Source organism: Artemia sp. Qi Xiang Cuo, chromosome 4 (assembly GCF_049724085.1).
Source record: "Artemia sp. Qi Xiang Cuo chromosome 4, ASM4972408v1, whole genome shotgun sequence".
Classification (NCBI taxonomy): Eukaryota; Metazoa; Arthropoda; class Branchiopoda; order Anostraca; family Artemiidae; genus Artemia; species Artemia sp. Qi Xiang Cuo.
In genome coordinates, this window is record NC_142797.1 from 74,951,904 (window position 1) to 74,972,377 (window position 20,474).

Here is a 20,474-nt window from a genome sequence, read left to right on the forward strand (position 1 = left end):
AAAAGGGGAAACACCCCCTAAAAGTCATAGAACCTTGATTAAAATCAAACCGTCAGATTCAATGTATCAGAGAACCTTTCAGTAGAGATTTCAAGCTCATATCTGCAAAAATGGGAAATTTTGTATTTTTTGCCAGAAGAAAGATCACGGATGTGTGTTTATTTGTTGTTGTTTTTTTTCAGGGGTGATCGTATCGACCCATTGATACTAGAATATCGCGGAAGGGCTCATTAAAGCGGAAATCAAAATTTCTAGGGCCCTTTTTAACTGACCAAAAGAATGGAGGGCAACTAGGCCCCCTCCCACACTCATTTTTTCTCAAAGTCACCGATCAAATTTTGATTTAGCCATTTTGTTCAGCACGGTCGAAAAATATAATAACTATGTTTTTGAGGATGATTTAATCCCCCAAAGTCCCTAGTGGAAGGGTTGCAAGTTATGAACCTCGCCCAATGTTTACATATAGTATTGGTTATTGGGACATATACAGACGTTTTCAAGGGGGATTTTTTCTGGGAGTGGGGGGCGGGTTGGCGGTTACGTTGGAAGATCTTTCCATGGAAGAAGTTTTAACGGGGGAAGGGATATTGGTTTGAAGGGGGCGCCGGATTTCTCAGCATTATTTAAAAACGATCAGAAATTAAATAAAAAAACATGTTTTTTTCAACTGAAAGTAAGGAGCAGCATTAAAAATTAAAACGAAGAGAAATTATTACGCATGTGAGGGGTTCACCCCCTAGTCAATACCTTGCTCTTGACGCTAAGGCTATTTTTAGTATTTTCAAAAGAGCTATCTATTCTAATTAAACGGCCTATGCGATTCAGGGGTCATTTTCAAAAAATGGAACAAAATTCGAACTTTAGCGTAAAGAGTGAGGTTTTGACTAGGGGTTGAACCTTCTCACATGCGTAATAATTTCTGTTCGTTTTACTTTTTAATGTTGCTTCTTTCTTTCAGTTGAAAAATTTTTTGTTTTTTTTTTAATAGCATTTAGGCTTGATTTTTTTTCACTATGACTAAATGGCTACCGAGAGATCACAGCGAGATATTCAATGTCTGAACTAAAATCAACTGTCTTTATTTTTATTTATGACTTCATTGTAAAGTGCTAGGCTGCCATATGGCACTTTTTGGTGTAATTTCTGGAGTGGAGAGACTATGAGGCATAATGAGTGTACTATTGCAATCTGAATGGTCGATCATCGTTAACCAGCGGTTTAGAATTCCCCATCTTAGATATTCTATCTTCTCTAGTAAGTGAAATCTAAATAGAGTTCTCCTTAGAAAAAACTACCTAAAAAGTAAAACGCCATTTCTTTATTTCTACCTTTATGGGAATAACTGTTTCTGTTTTACTTGCAAGTCCTTGAAAATTGTGGTAATGAAAAACCCCCCCCCCCCCCCAGACTCTTCATTTACAGACAAGGCCAGACATCTTGTGCCAATATTTAAGGGATGTCAAAGGTTCCCTTAATAATACCATTTAAAATTTCTTGTCTACTTCTTTTATTTCAGCCCTAAAGTCAAACAAAGACTCTTTTTTTTGGAAGTTTTTAGTGTATATTTGAAACAGGCACAGTTTTTCTCGCGAAATTAATCAGGTAAGCTGAAACTTGAGGCAAACAAAACTGTTAATTTACTGATTACGCAAGATATATACACAAAACCAGCTCAAATCAACTGACTCAAGATATTTTCCAATATCTGTTGAATTCTAAGAACTAGCAATTCTACTGAAACCGCACAACCGAACCCCCACCCCCCCCCCCAAAAAAAAGGCTGTTCTTCTAGTCACAATAAATTCTGTGACTAGCCTGCTCAAAACAAAGACTATTATGCATAAAACAAAAGCTATTATAGATAGCCTGATCACGATTGCATGTTCATTTGTTGTTTTCCCCCAAAGGGTGATTCTTATTTGCCAATCGTCCTAGTTTATTAAGAGCGTAATGTGGAAAGTGTACTTTTTGTGTGACAGGGTTATACCAATTAGAATTTGGGTACAAGCGATAACCCACATAGTGGAATATCCACTTTGGGTAGCAGCGCAGAAGTGAAATGGAGGAATAACTTGTTCTGGGGCCTTATAGTCAGTAGATGCTGATTGGTTTGAACGTAAATAAAACAAGAGCTTGATTTCCGAAAACCCGAAGAGGAAAGGTTTATGCGCTTACTTAAAGTACTTAAAAGAAAACATTTCAGTTAGTGTATGAATAAAATTTGAATTACAACGTGCTATTTATATTAAAGCAACACTATATCATGACAGGATATATACTTAAGGTAAAAAAAAAGAAAACAGACTATTTCAACTCTTTTTGGCAAATTCACTAAACATTTGGTTTCAGGAGATTACTAAGCGCATGTGACGTTTCAGGCTTTTGTGCAAGGCAGTAATGCAAAACTGTTGGCACTAATAAAGTATCACTTTAAAAAGGCTTTTCAAAACACTTAATTTAACACACTAAATTACAAAATATTATATATTCTACACTTTTATGTTCTATATTTTATTTTATCTTTTATTAATAATTAATTGATAATTCTGTATATTCTATATAATTATTTCTAGTTGTTTTTTTCTTTATTATTATTATTCAGATTCGTGTTTTTTTAATCTATTGCAACCGTTATGCTTTATATTTTATTTCTATATATTTTACATGATTCTATCTAACATTCTATGATAAATTTCGTAACATTCCATTTAACTGAATGATTATGTAAGAAACTTCTTACTTCATTACGTTTAAACAATCAATGTTTATTTCATTTTCAGATTGGAAACTTAAAAAGCTGCGATTTCAAAATTTCTAGTCCTTTGGGGGGTGTTAATTGCAGGTCAAACATTCTCTAAATCCCCCTCCAGATTTTCAAAAAAAAAAAAATTGGATGTTATCATTGAATGGTTGTATTTTTTCAGATTTTACTTCAATAATTGAAAAAGATTTCGCTCCCATACGATTTGAAAAATAGATTTTGTCCTCCCCCCTCCATTTTTGTGAATCAACGTCAATATTTCCTTGGGCAATCTCGGTGCATTACTCCCTATTTCAACTACCCACAATGGTAATTGAAGAGTAAAAACAATTTTAATTCTATGTTTAATAATAGCTACCGTTATAGATAGACAGATAGATAGATAGATAGATTTATTTTCCATATATCAGTAAAATCAGTAAATCAGTATATCAGTAATATCAGTAAAATGTCCCCATTACCCAAATATGCCATCAGTCTATTTTTATGACACTTTACTTAGTGTTAGTCATCTATATTCATTTTTCACATTATTTTACTTACAGATAATATTTTTGATTTTAGTTGTTCACATTTCAATCGATTTTTGCGAAAAAAAAATGCATAACTTTAGGCTAAACCCAAGCAAAGTAAGAGGAAAAAAGGGTTGGACCCAATTGAGATGCTAGTGAATAAGAGGGTTAAATTATCAAAAATATATATAAGATTCATCAAGTTTAGAGTTACCCATCAAAAATTACGAGCCTGAAAAAAATTTACCCGATTTTTGAAATAGGAGAGAAACACCCCCTAAAATGCAAGACATTTTGATGAAAATCACACCATCAGATTCAGCGTACCCGAAAACCGTACTGTAGAAGTTTCAAGCTCTTATACATAAAAATGTGGAATTTGGCTATTTTTTCCAGAAGACATATCACGGATACGTTTGTTTTTTTTCCCCCTAGGGATGATCTTATTGAAATAATGGTCCCAGAAGATCGGGAGAGGGTGTATTCGAACATAAATTAAAAGTTCTAGTGCCCTTTTTAAGTTACAAAAAGATTGGAGGACAACTGGTCCCCCTCCCACGCCTATTTATTTCTGAATGTTATCTGATAAAAATTTTGAGATCAACGTTTTGTTCAGTATAGCTGAAAGATCAAATAACTATGTCTTTAGGGGCAAATTGACCCCTGGCAGTCCGTTGGGAGAGGCCTGTAAGCTATGGAATTTGCCCATTGTTTGCGTAAGGTATTTGTTATTGGGAAATATACAGACATTTTTTTTTGGGGGGGGGGGTATTATGGGCTTAGGATGGATTTCTATTGGGACAATCTTCCGTGGGTAGGGACGGTTCCAGGGGGCGTGGAAATTCCAGAGAAAATTTTAGACTGGGGGAATTTGACAGAATTCCTATGCGAGATTCTTGTTAATTGTCTTACATAACCTTTGTCAACTCAATTGTGCATGTAAAGATGTTCTGGGGCAATTATCCGGGGGTTATTTTCCTTATGTTTTGATTTCCGGAAAAAAACTCTACGGAAGAGGACATTTCCTGAGTGATGGAGAAACAGATTAGAGATTTAAGTTCTTTTCAAATGAATATATGCTAAGGATAATTTTTCAGGCAAATTCGTCTGCAAGAAATTTTACGAGGATAAGAGATTTCAGCGAGGATCGAACTGTCTGGAGGGAACTTGAAGGGGGTTGTACTTTACGTTGGATGAAATTTTCACGGAGGATTTTTCCGTGAATGGGGGGTATATTTTATGGAGGCTGAGCCAGATTTACCTGTATTATTTGAAAAACAAACAGAAATAAAAAAAAGTTTTTTTCAAATGAAAATAAGGAGCAACAAAAGCTCAAAACTAATAGAAATTATTCCATGTATAAAGGGTTGCCCCCTCCTCAATACTTTACTCTTTACGATAAAGTTTCGCTGTTTGTCCCAATTTTTAAGAACGGCTACTGAAACACAGGGGCCGTTCAATAAGAATAGAAAGCTTTATTTTAAATGCTAACAGCCTTAGCGTAAAGAGCTAAGTATTGAGGAGGGGGCAACCCTTCATAAGAATAATTTCTGCTAGTTTGGAGTTTTAGTGTTGCTCCTTACTTTCAGAAAAAAAACATGTTCTTTTGTATCTAACAGCTCCTAAAAAAGTGAAAAAAAAGGAATAGGTGACAATAATTCAGAAAAAGAGAACTAATTCAAAACAGTTTTAAAATTTCCTGCACTAATTCAAAATATTGAATGTTGTACAACATGAATTTTAATACAGTTATAAAACTGGAAAATGTTTTTCCGTATTTTTAAATGTATTTTTTCCAAGCTAGTGTCTTATTTTATTTTTGTTGGTCTTCAAAATAAAATAAACACAAAAATACTTCCAAATTCTAACAGTTTCTGCACCATTGTGTCAGCGGTAGCTACAACCTAGTAAAGAGTGAACCATAGCAAATTGTAACTGGAAGATTAAAAAGGAGTTGGGAAAAAAACTGTCTAGGAAGATAGAATCGTCATTTAAAGTCGATTCCGGAATGCAAAATATTATTTCGGTTAATTCTATTAGTATAAGCTCATTGTTCACTGCCGGTGAACAAGGGACACAAAAGCAAAAGACAACACAATTTCCTTTTTCCCTATATTTGAAAAATTTACCTCCCCCCCCCCAGGATTTTCGTGAATTGGTGTCCTTGGCAATATTAAATTTTATATCATACTGTCTTTCATTCCATAAAGACCACATGACGGTTTGACTTCTGACCTATATAGATCGTTTTGTATATATGTATATAGACCCCGGCGCCGCGCCGGCGGATCGAACGAACGCCGCCGACGAGAAGCCCGGTCGAACGCCGCCGAAGTGTCGTAACGCCGCCGGTGCGCCGAAGGCGCGCCGTTACCGGCAAAGATAGCGAGGTTCGGTCAACTTTAGGTGTATGGTATGGTAATTCCGTACTTTGCTAATCGTACAGTCTGAGTAAGTCTTTCTTATTCGGTTCAGTATTTTATTCCCTCTGATTAGAAACCAATTAAAACTTGCCGTATCTTTAAATTTTTGGGTATTTCCCCGAAAATCTATGGGTCACCAAAAAAAAAATTTGGTTCCCCGAATCCCCGAAAATCACGCAATCACGGTGCCACCCCTGGCGATTTATCACCAATGACTTTCCCTGCCAAATATTATTTTGCATACCATAATTCTTCACTACTCTCTTGTTCATTAGTTTTCGTCTCTTTTGTTGCTTTTCATAAAAACCAGACAGATGCAATATGCAATTGCAAATATTGCAATATACGCAGTTCTTCATATGTTGACAAAAAAAGTATCGTCTTTACGAAATGAGTTTAAATCATTTCGAATGCAGTTTCCCAATCGCTATTTCTTACATCATTCGTAGTCAAGAATTTTCTTTTCAAGCTGAATAGAATTATAGAACGCAGTCACTACTATACAGCTTCAGCCTTCAGTTGGATTTTGAAATTGACAGCCGATAGATTGTTTCTACAGCTGAATTGTAAGTTTGCAGATTTTTTTTTTTTAGATAAGATTTTCTTAATGTTTAATACTCAATTTTTGAGCGCCTGATAGAAAATACAATCTTCTTTCTGAAATATTTTTACCCCCCCCCCCAACAAAAAAAACCTTCTACTGAGACAAAATTTAGCTATAGACTAAGCTATTTACAAGGTTGGGGAATTAAAGATTGAACCGGAAGTTACCCCAAAAATATGATTCATAAATAAATTGTAAATTATTGCCTGTAGGGGGGGGGATAGGGGGCTATCACTCTTAAATGATTATACCTAATTTTTTTAATTGAAAGCAGGGATGCCAAAAAGATAATTATTTATTTCATTTAAAGTGGAGACAGAAAAAAATGATATCAAATTCTCTGGGAAACCATTGAAATATTTTGATAGACCCAGGGCTCCCCATTAGAACTTTTTCATTGTCTAGGGTATTTTGAGATTTCTCATAGGCTACTGGCCTAATTTGGCTTTTGTGTGTGCTCTCTTTTAATTAGATTCTTTGGGTCTTATTGAATACCACGGCGAATCTATGACTAAGTTTTCCAATAATTTGAGGTATATCTGAATAAGTTCGACATTTTTGTTGTTGTCTCAGTACCCCCTTACTCATACCCTCAATTTTTTTTTCAAGGAACACTAAGCTGTTTAACGTTATTTTTCGTGTTTGTTTGAACCATATAGTGACCTAGTTAATTATTAAGTAAATTATTTTTCTAATGAAAGCAAAGACGGAATCCTATGAAGGTGGTACCCAGAGGGGGGGGGGGGTAAGGAGGTATTACATTTAAATGATAATATCTCGAAATTTTTTTTATTGAAAGCAGGGATCCCAAAAAGTTATTTTTTTTTCATTTAAGGCAGAGACGGCATCCTGTCAAGATGGTATCCAGAGGGGGGGGGGTACTGAGCTATCATATTTAAATGATAATACCTCGATTTTTTTGAAAGCAGGGGTGCCAATAAGTTTATTATTTTTTTATTTAAAGCAGAGATGGTATCCTATCAAGATGGTATCCAGAGGGGGGGAAGCATAGGGGGTTATTATATTTAAGTGATAATACCTTGATTTTTTTTTTTTTTTTTTTTTTTTTTTATTGAAAGCAGGAATGCCAAATAGTTGAAAAGTTGACAAAAATTAACAAGATTGTCGTGAGTTATACTTGATACAGCACTTGCATGGTTTTATGGTACAAAGGGAAAGGGACATATGCGTCCAACCCGTTTTTTTTTTCTTATTGGTGAAACGGGTTTACTTTGAAAACACTCATTCATAAGTACCAGATTCGAACTAAAACGAATTGGTGTGATAAAAGTAATATCAACATCCCCGCCAAACGTTGCGCTAGAGTGATAATGGCTCCCTTGGTCCAGTGCCCAAGTTTCATAGAAAGGCCAGGTCATAATAAAAGCTTTCAATTTGGGAGGTTCAAGGAGGAGCCTTTGACAACTCTTTGATCACCACCCTGGGTGGTGATCAAAGAGCAGTCTTTAGAGTATTTTAACCACAGGTGACTTCTTGTTGCGACTTTCTTGAATTTGGTAATTTTTGTGAGCATTTGGAAATCAAAGCTTAAACTCAATAACTGATACTAAGTGTCCTAACATTTTGCTTGGATTAAAAGTGACGAACTAGGATGAAAATCTCAACCTCTTCATGGAGCTACTTCAGTTTGAATATTATTTCATTTAATTACATTTATAACGGATGAGCTTTTCGTTTTTTACTTAAGGAAATAGCTGGCACTTCATTTTTCTTCATACCGAATAAACCATTAAGTGTTTTTTTGTGTCATTGCAATTGAAGTATTCTCATGTGAAGTGTTCATTATGTTTCAATTTGATAAATTTACTCCTTTTATATGCAGTTTATAATTTGACTGATATTAGGTATTTATCAGTTTATAATTTGGAATGAATCCCCAAAAGAAAAAAGTGAATAATATACAAAAGTGCAGCCAAAAACGTTTAAAAAGCAGCAGTTCAGCCTTAGCCCACATGACATATATATTTTTAAAGAAGCCAAAAAAAACTTTGAAATGTATTTTTTTTAAATTGTTATCAAAAACCAGTTTTTAATACAAGAAGGCTTTTTAGGAATCCAGAAGAGCAAAAAAAAACAGTCAATATCAAAGTCGCCCATTTCAACTGTTTTAAAGGTGACAAAACAGATATAGGCAAAGGGCATTATGAAAAAATTAAGTTTCTAAGTTCAAAGTTATGTTCAAAGTTTTTACCCAGATAACTGCCGAATTTTGTAATACGGTATTTGAAGTTTTCTATGCAGTAATTTTCGATGAAAAAAAAACTACATTTTGATAATTATTTATGTTAAGAATACATTTCTAATAGATAATTCAACTACTCGTATTGTTCAAGGGTTCTGTAACTCCACAGACATTTCGTTTCTACCAGATTTCTACCTCTCTTGATGAATAACGAAGAAGACCAGTTTCCAGCCAGCGACTTGTGATTTTTTGAACTCATGAATAGGCTCGAATCTGTTGTAAATTTAAGCTGTGATTTGAGAAATACTGATGAAAACATTAATGTTTGCGGTCAATATTGATCGCGCCGGCGGCGCGCCGCCGGTAAGATACCTCATCGGCGTGACGCTGGGGTCTATAAGTGTATATATATATATATATATATATATATATATATATATATATATATATATATAGTAACAAATAACTGTATTAGTTATTAATATGCTTATAAATTTATTTTAAATATTTATAATTGTAAGTTATTACTAAACACCTTTTGCTTAATAATCTCTTATTACAGCAGTTCATAGACACAGCCTTCCAAAGATGTTCCCTTTGCCTGCAAGTATTAGCCATACTTGAAAAAAAATATATCATGAAAATCCCATTTTTTTTTATTATTTTTTTTTTAGAGAGGGAACAGTTGAACAAACGAGTAACCTTATCTGTTTTACAGGTACTTTTTTTTGCCGCTATTATAAGTGTTACTACAGCTCAGTTTGGCTTAGGAGGTCTGCTTGGTGGCCTTGGAGGAGGCTATAGACCAGGGTTTGGAGGTGGCTACAGACCTGGATTTGGAGGTGGCTACAGACCTGGATTCGGGGGTGGATACAGACCTGGTTTTGGAGGTGGATATAGACCTGGATTTGGAGGTGGATATAGACCTGGATTTGGAGGTGGCTACAGACCTGGATTTGGAAGATGATTAATGCTGACTTATGGATATTCTGACTATAAAAAACTATGCATTTTCAACTTAAATGACAATTTTTTTTTAATACAGTATTTATCATACAATGTTTCTAAGCAGTTATCCATACCGAATGTTTGTGGCTCACCTACAGATGAATATACGTTCAGGTTCATTTATTTTTCAGTCATATATTTGTAAAATACTAAATAGAAAAAATATCTGACAGAGAGCCAAGCTCGTTTTTCAGAGATAAAAACAACTAAAGAAATAAATGTGTAAATAAATGGATAATCAATCAAAGAAAGTCATGACAAAGAAGAAAGAAAAAACAATAATAGATATAATATGAACTGTTCATCACGCCGCAGCAGGCATCACAACCGACGATATACAAAAAAAATCTCAACCAGGAATTGGGCAACAAGAGAGAAATCAAGACCCGAGAAAAAGACCCAAAAACAAACAAAACTAAAAAAAATAGATATATAATTTAAAAAATCACTAACTATCCAAAAGGAAGGATTTTAACTTATTTTTTGAAATTCCAACCGACAAATTAAAATAGAAAGCAGACTCATATTGGTTCGATGCAGTAACCACACTATTTGTTAGAGAAAAGCGGAACCTATCTGAACTATCAATGGTGTAGTTTATTAGGCCCGTTTTTTAGCACTAAGATCTTACATCTAAGATCTTGCATCTTTCTGCAAAGATTATCGTTTTTTCAACTCATCTTTGTTCTAAGATCTTACAGCTCACTGATGTTAGCAAAAAGCGTGAAAGACGCCATCTTTATGCCATATAGAACAATGATGAGAGAACTTTGATGATCTACTCATCATTGTTCTCAGATCGCTGATCAGACCAGAATTATGAAAGACGTTTGCATAAAAACGACCAAAGATGTAAGATCTTAGTTCAAAGATTTCACTTTTAAGCGTTTTCTGACTAAAGATGTAAGATCTTAGCACATTGATGAGTGAAAAAACAGGCCTATTGAATATTGCGAGTTAATTGTGAAGATGGCACAGCAACATGAAACAAATCAAAAGAAAAGAAATAGCTAGGCAGTTTCAGGAAAGTATATTTAAATTTGAATAATAAAAAATTAAAAGTAACTGCCAGTTCAACAGGAAGAATATTCAATTAACATTATAATCTCTTTGTAGATGACTTACTTGGAAATGACACTGGAGAAGGAAGAAAACTTTTTAAAACACGAAATACCTTCTTTTTTATCTTTAGAGCGGAATAAAATGGGATCCAAAAGTATTCAAGTAAATAAGTGGACAGTAATTGAGGTAAGAATTAACAAGAGTAAAACAAAAAGAGCGCATAGCTATCAGAGGCAAAATGAATCAAACAGTTCGTGGGAACGAACTGTAAGTAAGGAGCGACCCGGCTCAATGGTAACCGAAACTCTAAAAAACGGAATTTTGATACCAATAGATGCATCAAAAGAATCATATTTTAATTCTGATTTCAAATATATAAGCTTCATCAAGTTTAATCTTACCTATAAAAAGTTACGCGCCTGAGAAAATTTGGCTGATTTTCGAATAAAAGGGGGAAAGACCCCCTAAAAGTTATAGAACCTTAATGAAAATCAAACTATCATATTTAGCGTATCAGAGAACCCTACTGTAGAGTTTTCAAGCTCCTATCTACAAAAATGTGGAATTTTGTATTTTTTGCCAGAAGAAAGATCAGGGACGCGTGTTTATTTGTTTTTTTTTTTTTTTTTTTTTTTTTTTTATTTAATTTCCCCAGGGGTGATCGTATAGACCCAGTGGTCCTAGAATATCGTGGAAGGGCTCATTGGAACGGAAATTAAAAGTTCTAGTGCCCTTTTTAAGTGACCGAAAAAAATGGAGGGCAACTAGGCCCCCTCCCACGCTTATTTTTTCCCCAAAGTCACCCGATCGAAATTTTGAGAGCCATTTTGTTCAACATGGTCGAAAATATTATAACTATGTCTTTTAGGATGACTTAATCCCTCGATGCCCCCAGGGGGGGGGCTGAAAGTTATGAACTTTACCCAATGTTAACATATAGTATTGGTGATTGGGAAGTATACAGACGTTTTCAGAGGTAATTTTTTCTGGTAGTGGGGGGTGGGGGTGGGTCGGGGGTTATATGGGAGGATCTTTTCATGAAAGAAGTTTTCATGAGGGAAGAGGCATTGCTATGAAGGGGGCGCCTTATATTCCATAATTATTTTAAAAAAATCAGAAATTAAATATAAAAAAAAAAGTTTTTCAACTGAAAGTAAGGAGCAACATCAAAACTTAAAACGAACAAAAAAATATTATATATATGATTGTGTTAACATTCTAGTCAATGACTCTCTCTTTAAGCCAAAGATTTTTTAGTACTTTCATAAGAGCTATTTATTCTAATTAACGGCCTTTGTGATTAAGGGGTCATTTTTAAAGAATTGGAACAAAATCTTGTTTACTTATTCAATGACGGTGAACCAAAATAAAAGCTGCATTAACTAAAAAAAGATCAGAAATTAAATAAAAAAAACAAGTTTTTTCAACTGAAAGTAAGGAGCAACATCAAAACTTAAAACAAACAAAAATTTTTCCGTATATGAAAGGGGCTGTCCCCTCCTCAACGCCTTGCTTTTTATGCTAAAGTTTGACTCTGTCTCACAACTTTGTTTTTTAAAACAATAAAAAACTTTGGCCGAAAGAGAAAGGCGTTGAGGAGGAGACAGCCCCTTTCATATACGGAATAATTTCTGTTCGTTTTAAGTTTTAATGTCACTCCTTACTTTCAGTTTAAAAAACTTGTTTTTTTATTTAATTTCCTACAGTGCATAATACCCATGTTCCTTCCAAGTTTCAATCTCGCACTACTAATATATAGCTTCTAACTTAAATTTGAGTCAACAAGTACACCAAGTTAACAAATAATATAGAAGCGTGATATTTGTGTACTTGACAAAGAAGACTTAATAATAGACACAGAAGATATTTAAAATAATGTCTTGAACCTTTTCCTGTATCATGATCTCTTGTATCCCTCAACTTTCCCTGAAAGTTTTGACTCAATGCCCTATTACATTCTGGGATATTGTATACATGTCATTTTGACAAACTGGATGCACTTAAACTCTTTTGATTTAGTTCAATGGCCCCCATCATGTTACAAATCTCAAATATAGACAAATATCAACCAACCTACCCCCCTCAAAACACATTGAAAGTTTCAACTTAATTCCTTTAGCCTTTCCTAAGAAATCGCAGATGAGCCATTTCGACAACTCTGATTGGACAATGTGCATTTTAGGTTAGCTCAGGTTTCCACTCAACACCGCCCCGTTAATTTTAACTTAATATCCTTGGCCGTTCCTGAGATGCTACAGACATGTCCTTTGAATAAAATTCAATACATACATTGTCTTTTGATTTTGTTTAACGTTCAAAAAATATACCCTGAAGTTTCTGAAGTTTCGCAGATCCAGGGAATTATTTAATTTTTTTCGCGTTTGTGACTACAGAGCTAACAGAGCTAACGACTTAGTTCATGCAGGGAAATAGACGAAGTAGCTTAAATAAGATTAAGTTTAGATTCTTTGACTAGGGTAAGCTCTAAACAAACTCTTCTTTGTTCGAGCATCTTGCCAAGCTGTTTAAGCACTCTGCCTGAACTAGAAAAAGCACAACAATGGAAAAGGAAAAGTGAGCATTAATCTGTATATCTCTTTACCCAGACAGTTTACCTTTTCCCCAAGTCCATTTCAGGCAAAATAATATAAAAATATATAAAATATATATATACATATATATATAAATATATGTTATAGAAATATATAAGAGATACTTACATTATAATACGATATTAAAAGACTAGTAACATTAAAAACCTAAAATAATTAAATAAAACAGTCCCAGTACCCTTACTTCGACGAAGTTCAACTAGGACTGACAGATAAAGGTGAGGTGGGTCTCCCTACATCTAATGTTAGATCACTAACGATATTTTTCTTTTCTATTTTTTTAAACACTAGTTAGATATGACGTATAAACACGGATGACGACGGATTTGTTTCGTAAAACAGTGGAATTCCAAACTTTAAATGAGTATTTCTACCCTATATCCAAGGGCCGTTCTCACCATGACAAAAATTAAAATATAAAAGAGATACTTGCATTATAATATGATATTAAAAGACTAATAACATTAAAAACCAAAAATAAATAAATAAAACAGTCCCAGTATCCTTACTTCGACGAAGTTCAACTAGGACTGACAGATAAAGGTGAGGTGGGTCTTCCTACATCTAATGTTAGATCACTAACAATATTTTTCTTTTCTATTTTTTTAAACACTAGTTAGATATGACGGATAAACACGGATGACGACGGATTTGTTTCGTAAAAAAGTGGAATTCCAAACTTTAAATGAGTATTTCTACCCTATATTCAAGGGCCGTTCTCACCATAACAAAAATTAAAATATAAAAGAGATACTTACATTATAATATGATATTAAAAGACTAATAACATTAAAACCTAAAATAAGCAAATAAAACAGTCCGAGTATCCTTACTTCGACGAAGTTCAACTAGGATTGACTGATAAATTGAGGTGATTCTTCCTACATCGAATGTTAGATCATTAATAATGTTTTTCTTTTATATTTTTTGAAACACTAGTTACACAACTAATTGCGAATTATTGCATTTATTCTCCGGATGACGGATGAGGACGGATGATAACGGATATTTTTCGTAAGACAGTGGCATTTCAAACTTTAAATGAGTATTTCTACCCTACATCCAAGGGCCGTTCTCACCATAACAAAAATTAAAATATAAAAGAGATACTTGCATTATAATATGATATTAAAAGACTAATAACATTAAAAACCAAAAATAAATAAATAAAACAGTTCCAGTATCCTTACTTCGACGAAGTTCAACTAGGACTGACAGATAAAGTGAGGTGAGTCTTCCTACATCTAATGTTAGATCACTAATAATGTTTTTCTTTTATATTTTTTTAAACACTAGTTACATAACTAATTACGAATTATTGCATATATTCTCCGGATGACGGATGAAGACGGATGACAACGGATTTTTTTTCGTAAGACAGTGGCATTCCAAACTTTAAATGAGTATTTCTACCCTACATACAAGGGCCGTTCTCACCATAACAAAAATTAAAATTTAAAAGAGACACTTACATTATAATATGATATTAAAAGACTAATAACATTAAAAACCAAAAATAAATAAATAAAACAGTCCCAGTATCCTTACTTCAACGAAGTTCAACTAGGACTGACAGATAAAGTGAGGTGAGTCTTCCTACATCTAATGTTAGATCACTAATAATGTTTTTCTTTTATATTTTCTTAAACACTAGTTACATATCTAAGTAAGAATTATTGCATTTATTCTCCGGATGACGGATGAAGACGGATGACAACGGATTTTTTTTCGTAAGACAGTGGCATTCCAAACTTTAAATGAGTATTTCTACCCTATATCCAAGGGTAGTTCTCACCATAACAAAAATTAAAATATAAAAGAGATACTTACATTATAATATGATATTAAAAGACTAATAACATTAAAAACCAAAAATAAATAAATAAAACAGTCCGAGTATCCTTACTTCGACGAAGTTCAACTAGGACTGACAGATAAAGTGAGGTGAGTCTTCCTATATCTAATGTTAGATCACTAATAATATTTTTCTTTTATATTTTCTTAAACACTAGTTATTCTCCGGATGACGGATGAAGACGGATGACAACGGATTTTTTTCGTAAGACAGTGGAATTCCAAACTTTAAATGAGTATTTCTACCCTATATACAAGGGCCGTTCTCACCATAACAAAAATTAAAATATAAAAGAGATACTTGCATTATAATATGATATTAAAAGACTAATAACATTAAAAACCAAAAATAAATCACTAAAACAGTCCCAGTATCCTTACTTCAACGAAGTTCAACTAGGACTGACAGATAAAGTGAGGTGAGTCTTCCTACATCGAATGTTAGATCACTAATAATGTTTTTCTTTTATATTTTCTTAAACACTAGTTACACATCTAATTGAGAATTATTGTATATATTCTCCGGATGACGGATGAGGACGGATGATAACGGATTTTTTTCGTAAGACAGTGGCATTTCAAACTTTAAATGACTATTTCTACCCTACATCCAAGGGCAGTTCTCATCATAACAAAAATTAAAATATAAAAGAGACACTTACATTATAATATTATATTAAAAGACTAATAACATTAAAAGCAAAAATAAATAAATAAAACAGTTCCAGTATCCTTACTTCAACGAAGTTCAACTAGGACTGACAGATAAAGTGGGGTAAGTCTTCCTATATCTAATGTTAGATCACTAATAATCTTTTTCTTTTCTATTTTTTAAACACTAGTCAGATATTTAATTAAGAATTATTGTCTAGATTCTCCGGATGACGGATGAAGACGGATGACGACGGATTTCTTTCGTAAGACAGTGGAATTCCAAACTTTAAATGAGTATTTGTACCCTATATCCAAGGACCGTTCTCACCATAACAAAAATGAAAATATAAAAGAGATACTTACATTATAATACGATATTAAAAGACTAACGGATGATGAGTCAAGGGAATTCACAAAATTCACTTTTTTGACTTAAAAATAACGGATGACTGTTCCCTCTTCATACATCCTCCAGACGGATAGAGAGGGAGCAGTTTATGCATTTGTCATGTAATTTGCCTACTGCTTGCTTTTTCTTATTCCTCTCTTTCTCTCTGAAACTTCGAGACCCCGTTCACCCAAAATCTTTGCTTGCTTTAACAGTTATCTAGCCAGTTTTACACATTAAACACAGCTATGCTGTAACAGGTCATGATTACATATTTACTTTCTGGCTAGGAAGCAAATTCCCTTAAACGTCTCAATTAAAAAAATCAATTGTTTCAAAGAAAATGAAAGACTTCCACTAAACTAAAAATGAGCAGAAATGAAGTCAAATAATTTTTCCAAGCATAAACCTACCACAAATCACTATCAATAAATAAACAAAACCCAAAACAAAAAGAAATTGCAATAAATAACTGATTAAAACTCAAAATGAGCAAAAATTGGCATGAGTTGGGCTGATAAACAACAAGATTTGTATTATACTGAAAACAAAATGCATTTTAAATGTTTTCACTTTTTTGACTTAAATAAATAACAAAATGGTTAAAAGATTGTTAAAACTTTAAGAAATAAATATCAGTATGTGTATATTAAAATGACTATCAATGGTCATTTGTTTGTTATTTTAGTAAAGCGCAAATTATGTTCTGGTCTTGAGAATGAATGGGGTTGTCAGCCTCACTTATACTAATTTTTGCTCGTTTTAAGTTTAACTCGGTCATTTATTGTAATTCCTGTTTTTTTAAGTTTTACTTGCTTGTTGATGGTAATTTTTGGTGGTTTTACACTTGGAAGATTATTTGTCCTTATCTCTGCTCATTTTTGATTTAATGGAACTCTCTAGTCTATACTTTTTCTTGAAAAACATGTTTTTTTTATATAGTATTTTTTGTGGAAAAACAATTTATATTTTTACAGTTTTTCTATGGGAATATATATTTTGGCTTACTATTTGTATGTTGGTGAAACTTCTTCACCAAAATTTAATCCTAACATAAAAAGTATGGTTTAATTTAATTTCATACCTCGTTAATCTGACTTGAAAAATAAAGTATGTTATCATTCCCAAAAAATCTGTCTATGCTCTTTGAAAACTTGGAAACACTTACACTCTTTAGATTTATTAAAATTTTAAGAGCAGAAGTAGTAATAGCAGTTGCACCGAAAGTTTCAACTTAATACCCAAATCGTTCGCGATATACTACTGAGGTATCTTTATGGAAACCGTGCACACAGTGCCTTTGATTTAGTTTTAAAGCAACATTTAGTTTTAAAGCATGCGGAGTCACTTACATAACTGTAGGGGGTTGACTTACCCAATATCCATAGAGACATTGCTACTGGACTGTCGTACTATGCTGAACAAAATGCCTATCTCAAGATATTTGCTTTTGACTCTTAAAAAGGGCAATATAACTTTTTCATTTAGTTCAACATCCACGTGAATATTCCTTGAAAGCTTTACCTTAACGCTCTTAGCTTGCATAATAGCAATAATTGTGGTAAAAAAGGATCATTTCTTGAACCACATAGGCCTGCCATAATATAAAGATGAAATAATCAAAAATGGTATTTTTTTAAGGCCAAACAAACATACTGAATAAACAATACGAATATTTTGAAGGGATAACCCTCTCTCTTCTTCAGCGCAAGCAAAAACTATTCAAGGAAAAAACAGAAAAAGGACAAAGATAAAAAAAAAAAACGCGGAGAGTCAATTAAAAAAAAAAAATTAGCCAATAGGGCTGGGCTATACCTTGGTCGTGGGAAATTAAGCTAGTTTTGTTAAATAAAATAGAATTGTCTGGGTGATCCTAAATGTGTTCTGAAAAGGCAGAGTCAAAATGTCCTTTTTTCGTTTTTAAGGATGTTATCAATTGAAGTAAAGTGTTGATTTATTCTATATGTAAGCCGTTGATCCGTTCTTTCGGCGTGCAAAAGATAACAAGAGCCTGGAATTCTGTAAACACCGGATTTTTCACGCTTTGGGATAGGGTCTTTACCTTGGTAAATTTCAAAACCGATGATTTTACCGGGTCTATATTATGTAAAAATAATATTTTTCCTTAGATCTTTGGATATGTGGTCTGAAACCCCTTTTACGTAAGGGAGACCAAGATAAACTGAATTTTCCTTTTGATCTGTGTTTTCTGTGTCACTATTAATAATTTTTTAATACGTTTTCCAATCACAAAATTTATTAACAAATGGGATAACCATTCCCAGACAAAACATTTCTAATATGGTTGAACAGGAAACATGAATCCAGGAAATCCAGGAAACATGGAGAACAAACCTGCAATACTCTATCAACTAGACAAGTGACCACCCCTCATTTCACTTCAAGAGCATTATTAGAAGAATAATTCAAGTTTGGGTCGCCGTGTATAGATTTTCTATAGACCCCAAACTCAAACACAAATAAAAAATATCATAAAATAAATAAAAACACAAACACAAATAAAAATATCATATTTAATTCGTAATCTTTATAATCATTCCAAGATTATTACTAAAGCAGAAAAAGGCAAAGTTGTTGTTTTATAAGATTCAGATGATTATGACAAAAAGTCAACGAGATTTTAAATGATTCTAACACATATGAACAATTAGCTACCATCCTATGCAAAAACTTTTCTAAGAAGTCCAAAAACAGAGTTATTATCTAAAAGGAAAACGTGAGATTACAAATCAATTGTACAAAAGGTTTTATCCTCTCGGGTGCATGTCTCCTTGTTTTGGTGGCCTCCCTAAAATTCACAAGCCAGGTAATCCCCTATGACCAATTGGTTCCTCATTTAATTTTCCTACAGCACAAATAGGGAAATTCTTATCAGTTGTATTTCGCAAACTAATTCAGGCTCAAAAATCCTAGATTAAAATTTCCGCCAATTTCGTTTCTAAGGTAAAGCAAGTTTCGATTAAACCAAATACAAGAATTGGCAGTTTTGATACGGATTCGAGGTATACCATTATAATCCCCAAAATGTCGAACTCAAATCAAACAGTTCGTGGTAACGACCTGTAAGTAAGTAGCGACCCGGCTCAATGGTAACCGAAACTCTAAAAATAGGAATTTTAATACCAACAGATACATCAAAAAAAATCAGATTTTAATTCTGATTTCAAATATATAAGTTTTATCAAGTTTAGTCTTACCCATCAAAAGTTACGCGCCTGAGAAAATTTGGCTGATTTTCAAAAAAAGGGGGAAAGACCCCCTAAACACTATTGAACCTTAATGAAAATCACACCATCATATTTAGCGTATCAGAGAACCCTACTGTAGAGGTTTCAAGCTCCTATCTACAAAAATGTGGAATTTTCCATTTTTTGCCAGAAGAAAGATCACGGATGCGTGTTTATTTGTTTGTTTTTTTTTCTTTTCCCCAGGGGTGATCGTATCGACCCAGTGGTCCTAGAATATCGTGGAAGGGCTCATTGGAATGTAAATTAAAATTTCTAGTGCCCTTTTTAAGTGAGCAAAAAAAATGGAGTGCAACTAGGCCCCCTCCCACGCTCATTTTTTTCCCAAAGTCACCCGATCAAAATTTCGAGATAGCCATTTTGTTCAGCATGATCGAAAATGTTACAAATATGTCTTTTGGAATAACTTAAAAACTCGAAGCCCCCAAGAGAAGGGCTGAAATTTGTGAACTTTACCCAATGCTAAAATACACCATGGTTATTAGGACCCGGCTCAGTGGTAACCGAAACTCTAAAAATTAGGATGTTGGTATAAATACATGGATCAAAGGGATCTGATTTGAACGCTGATTTCAATTATGTAAATTTCATTAAGTTTAATCTTTCTTATCACAAGCTACGTACCTGAGAAAATTTGGCTGATTTTCGAAAAAAGGGGGAAAGACCCCCTAAAAATTATAGAATCTTAATGAAAATCACACCATCATATTCCGCGTATCAGAGAACCCTACTGTACGGGTTTCAAGCTCCTATCTACAAAAATTTGGAATTTTGCAGTTTTTACCAGAAGAAAGATCACGGGTGCGTGTTTATTTGTTTTTTTTTCCCTAGGAGTGATCGTATCGACCCAGTGATCCTAGAATATCGTGGGAGGGCTCATTGGAATGTAAATTGAAAGTTCTAGTGCCATTTTTAAGTGACCAAAAAAATGGAGGGCAACTAGGCCCCCTCCCACGCTCATTTTTTTCCCAAAGCCATCTGATCAAAATTTTGAGATAGCCATTTTGTTCAGCATGTTCGAAAATATTATAAGTATGTCTTTTAGGATGACTTAATCCCCCGAACCTCCCGGGAGGAGGGCTGAAAGTTATGAACTTTACCCAATGTCAAACAGTTCGTGGTAACGA

The 20,474-nt window shown here is 33.6% G+C and overlaps 1 protein-coding gene across 1 annotated transcript; it reads left to right on the top strand.

Annotated features, from left to right (window-relative positions):
* Positions 1-2,163: 2,163 nt before the first annotated feature.
* On the top strand, positions 2,164-9,564 carry LOC148953435 (uncharacterized). Its single transcript, XM_089087682.1, has 2 exons — positions 2,164-2,284; positions 9,222-9,564. Exons 1-2 carry the CDS (start codon positions 2,264-2,266, stop codon positions 9,468-9,470), a joined length of 270 nt encoding a protein of 89 aa, XP_088943808.1. The 5' UTR covers positions 2,164-2,263; the 3' UTR covers positions 9,471-9,564.
* The last annotated feature ends 10,910 nt before the right edge of the window (positions 9,565-20,474 follow it).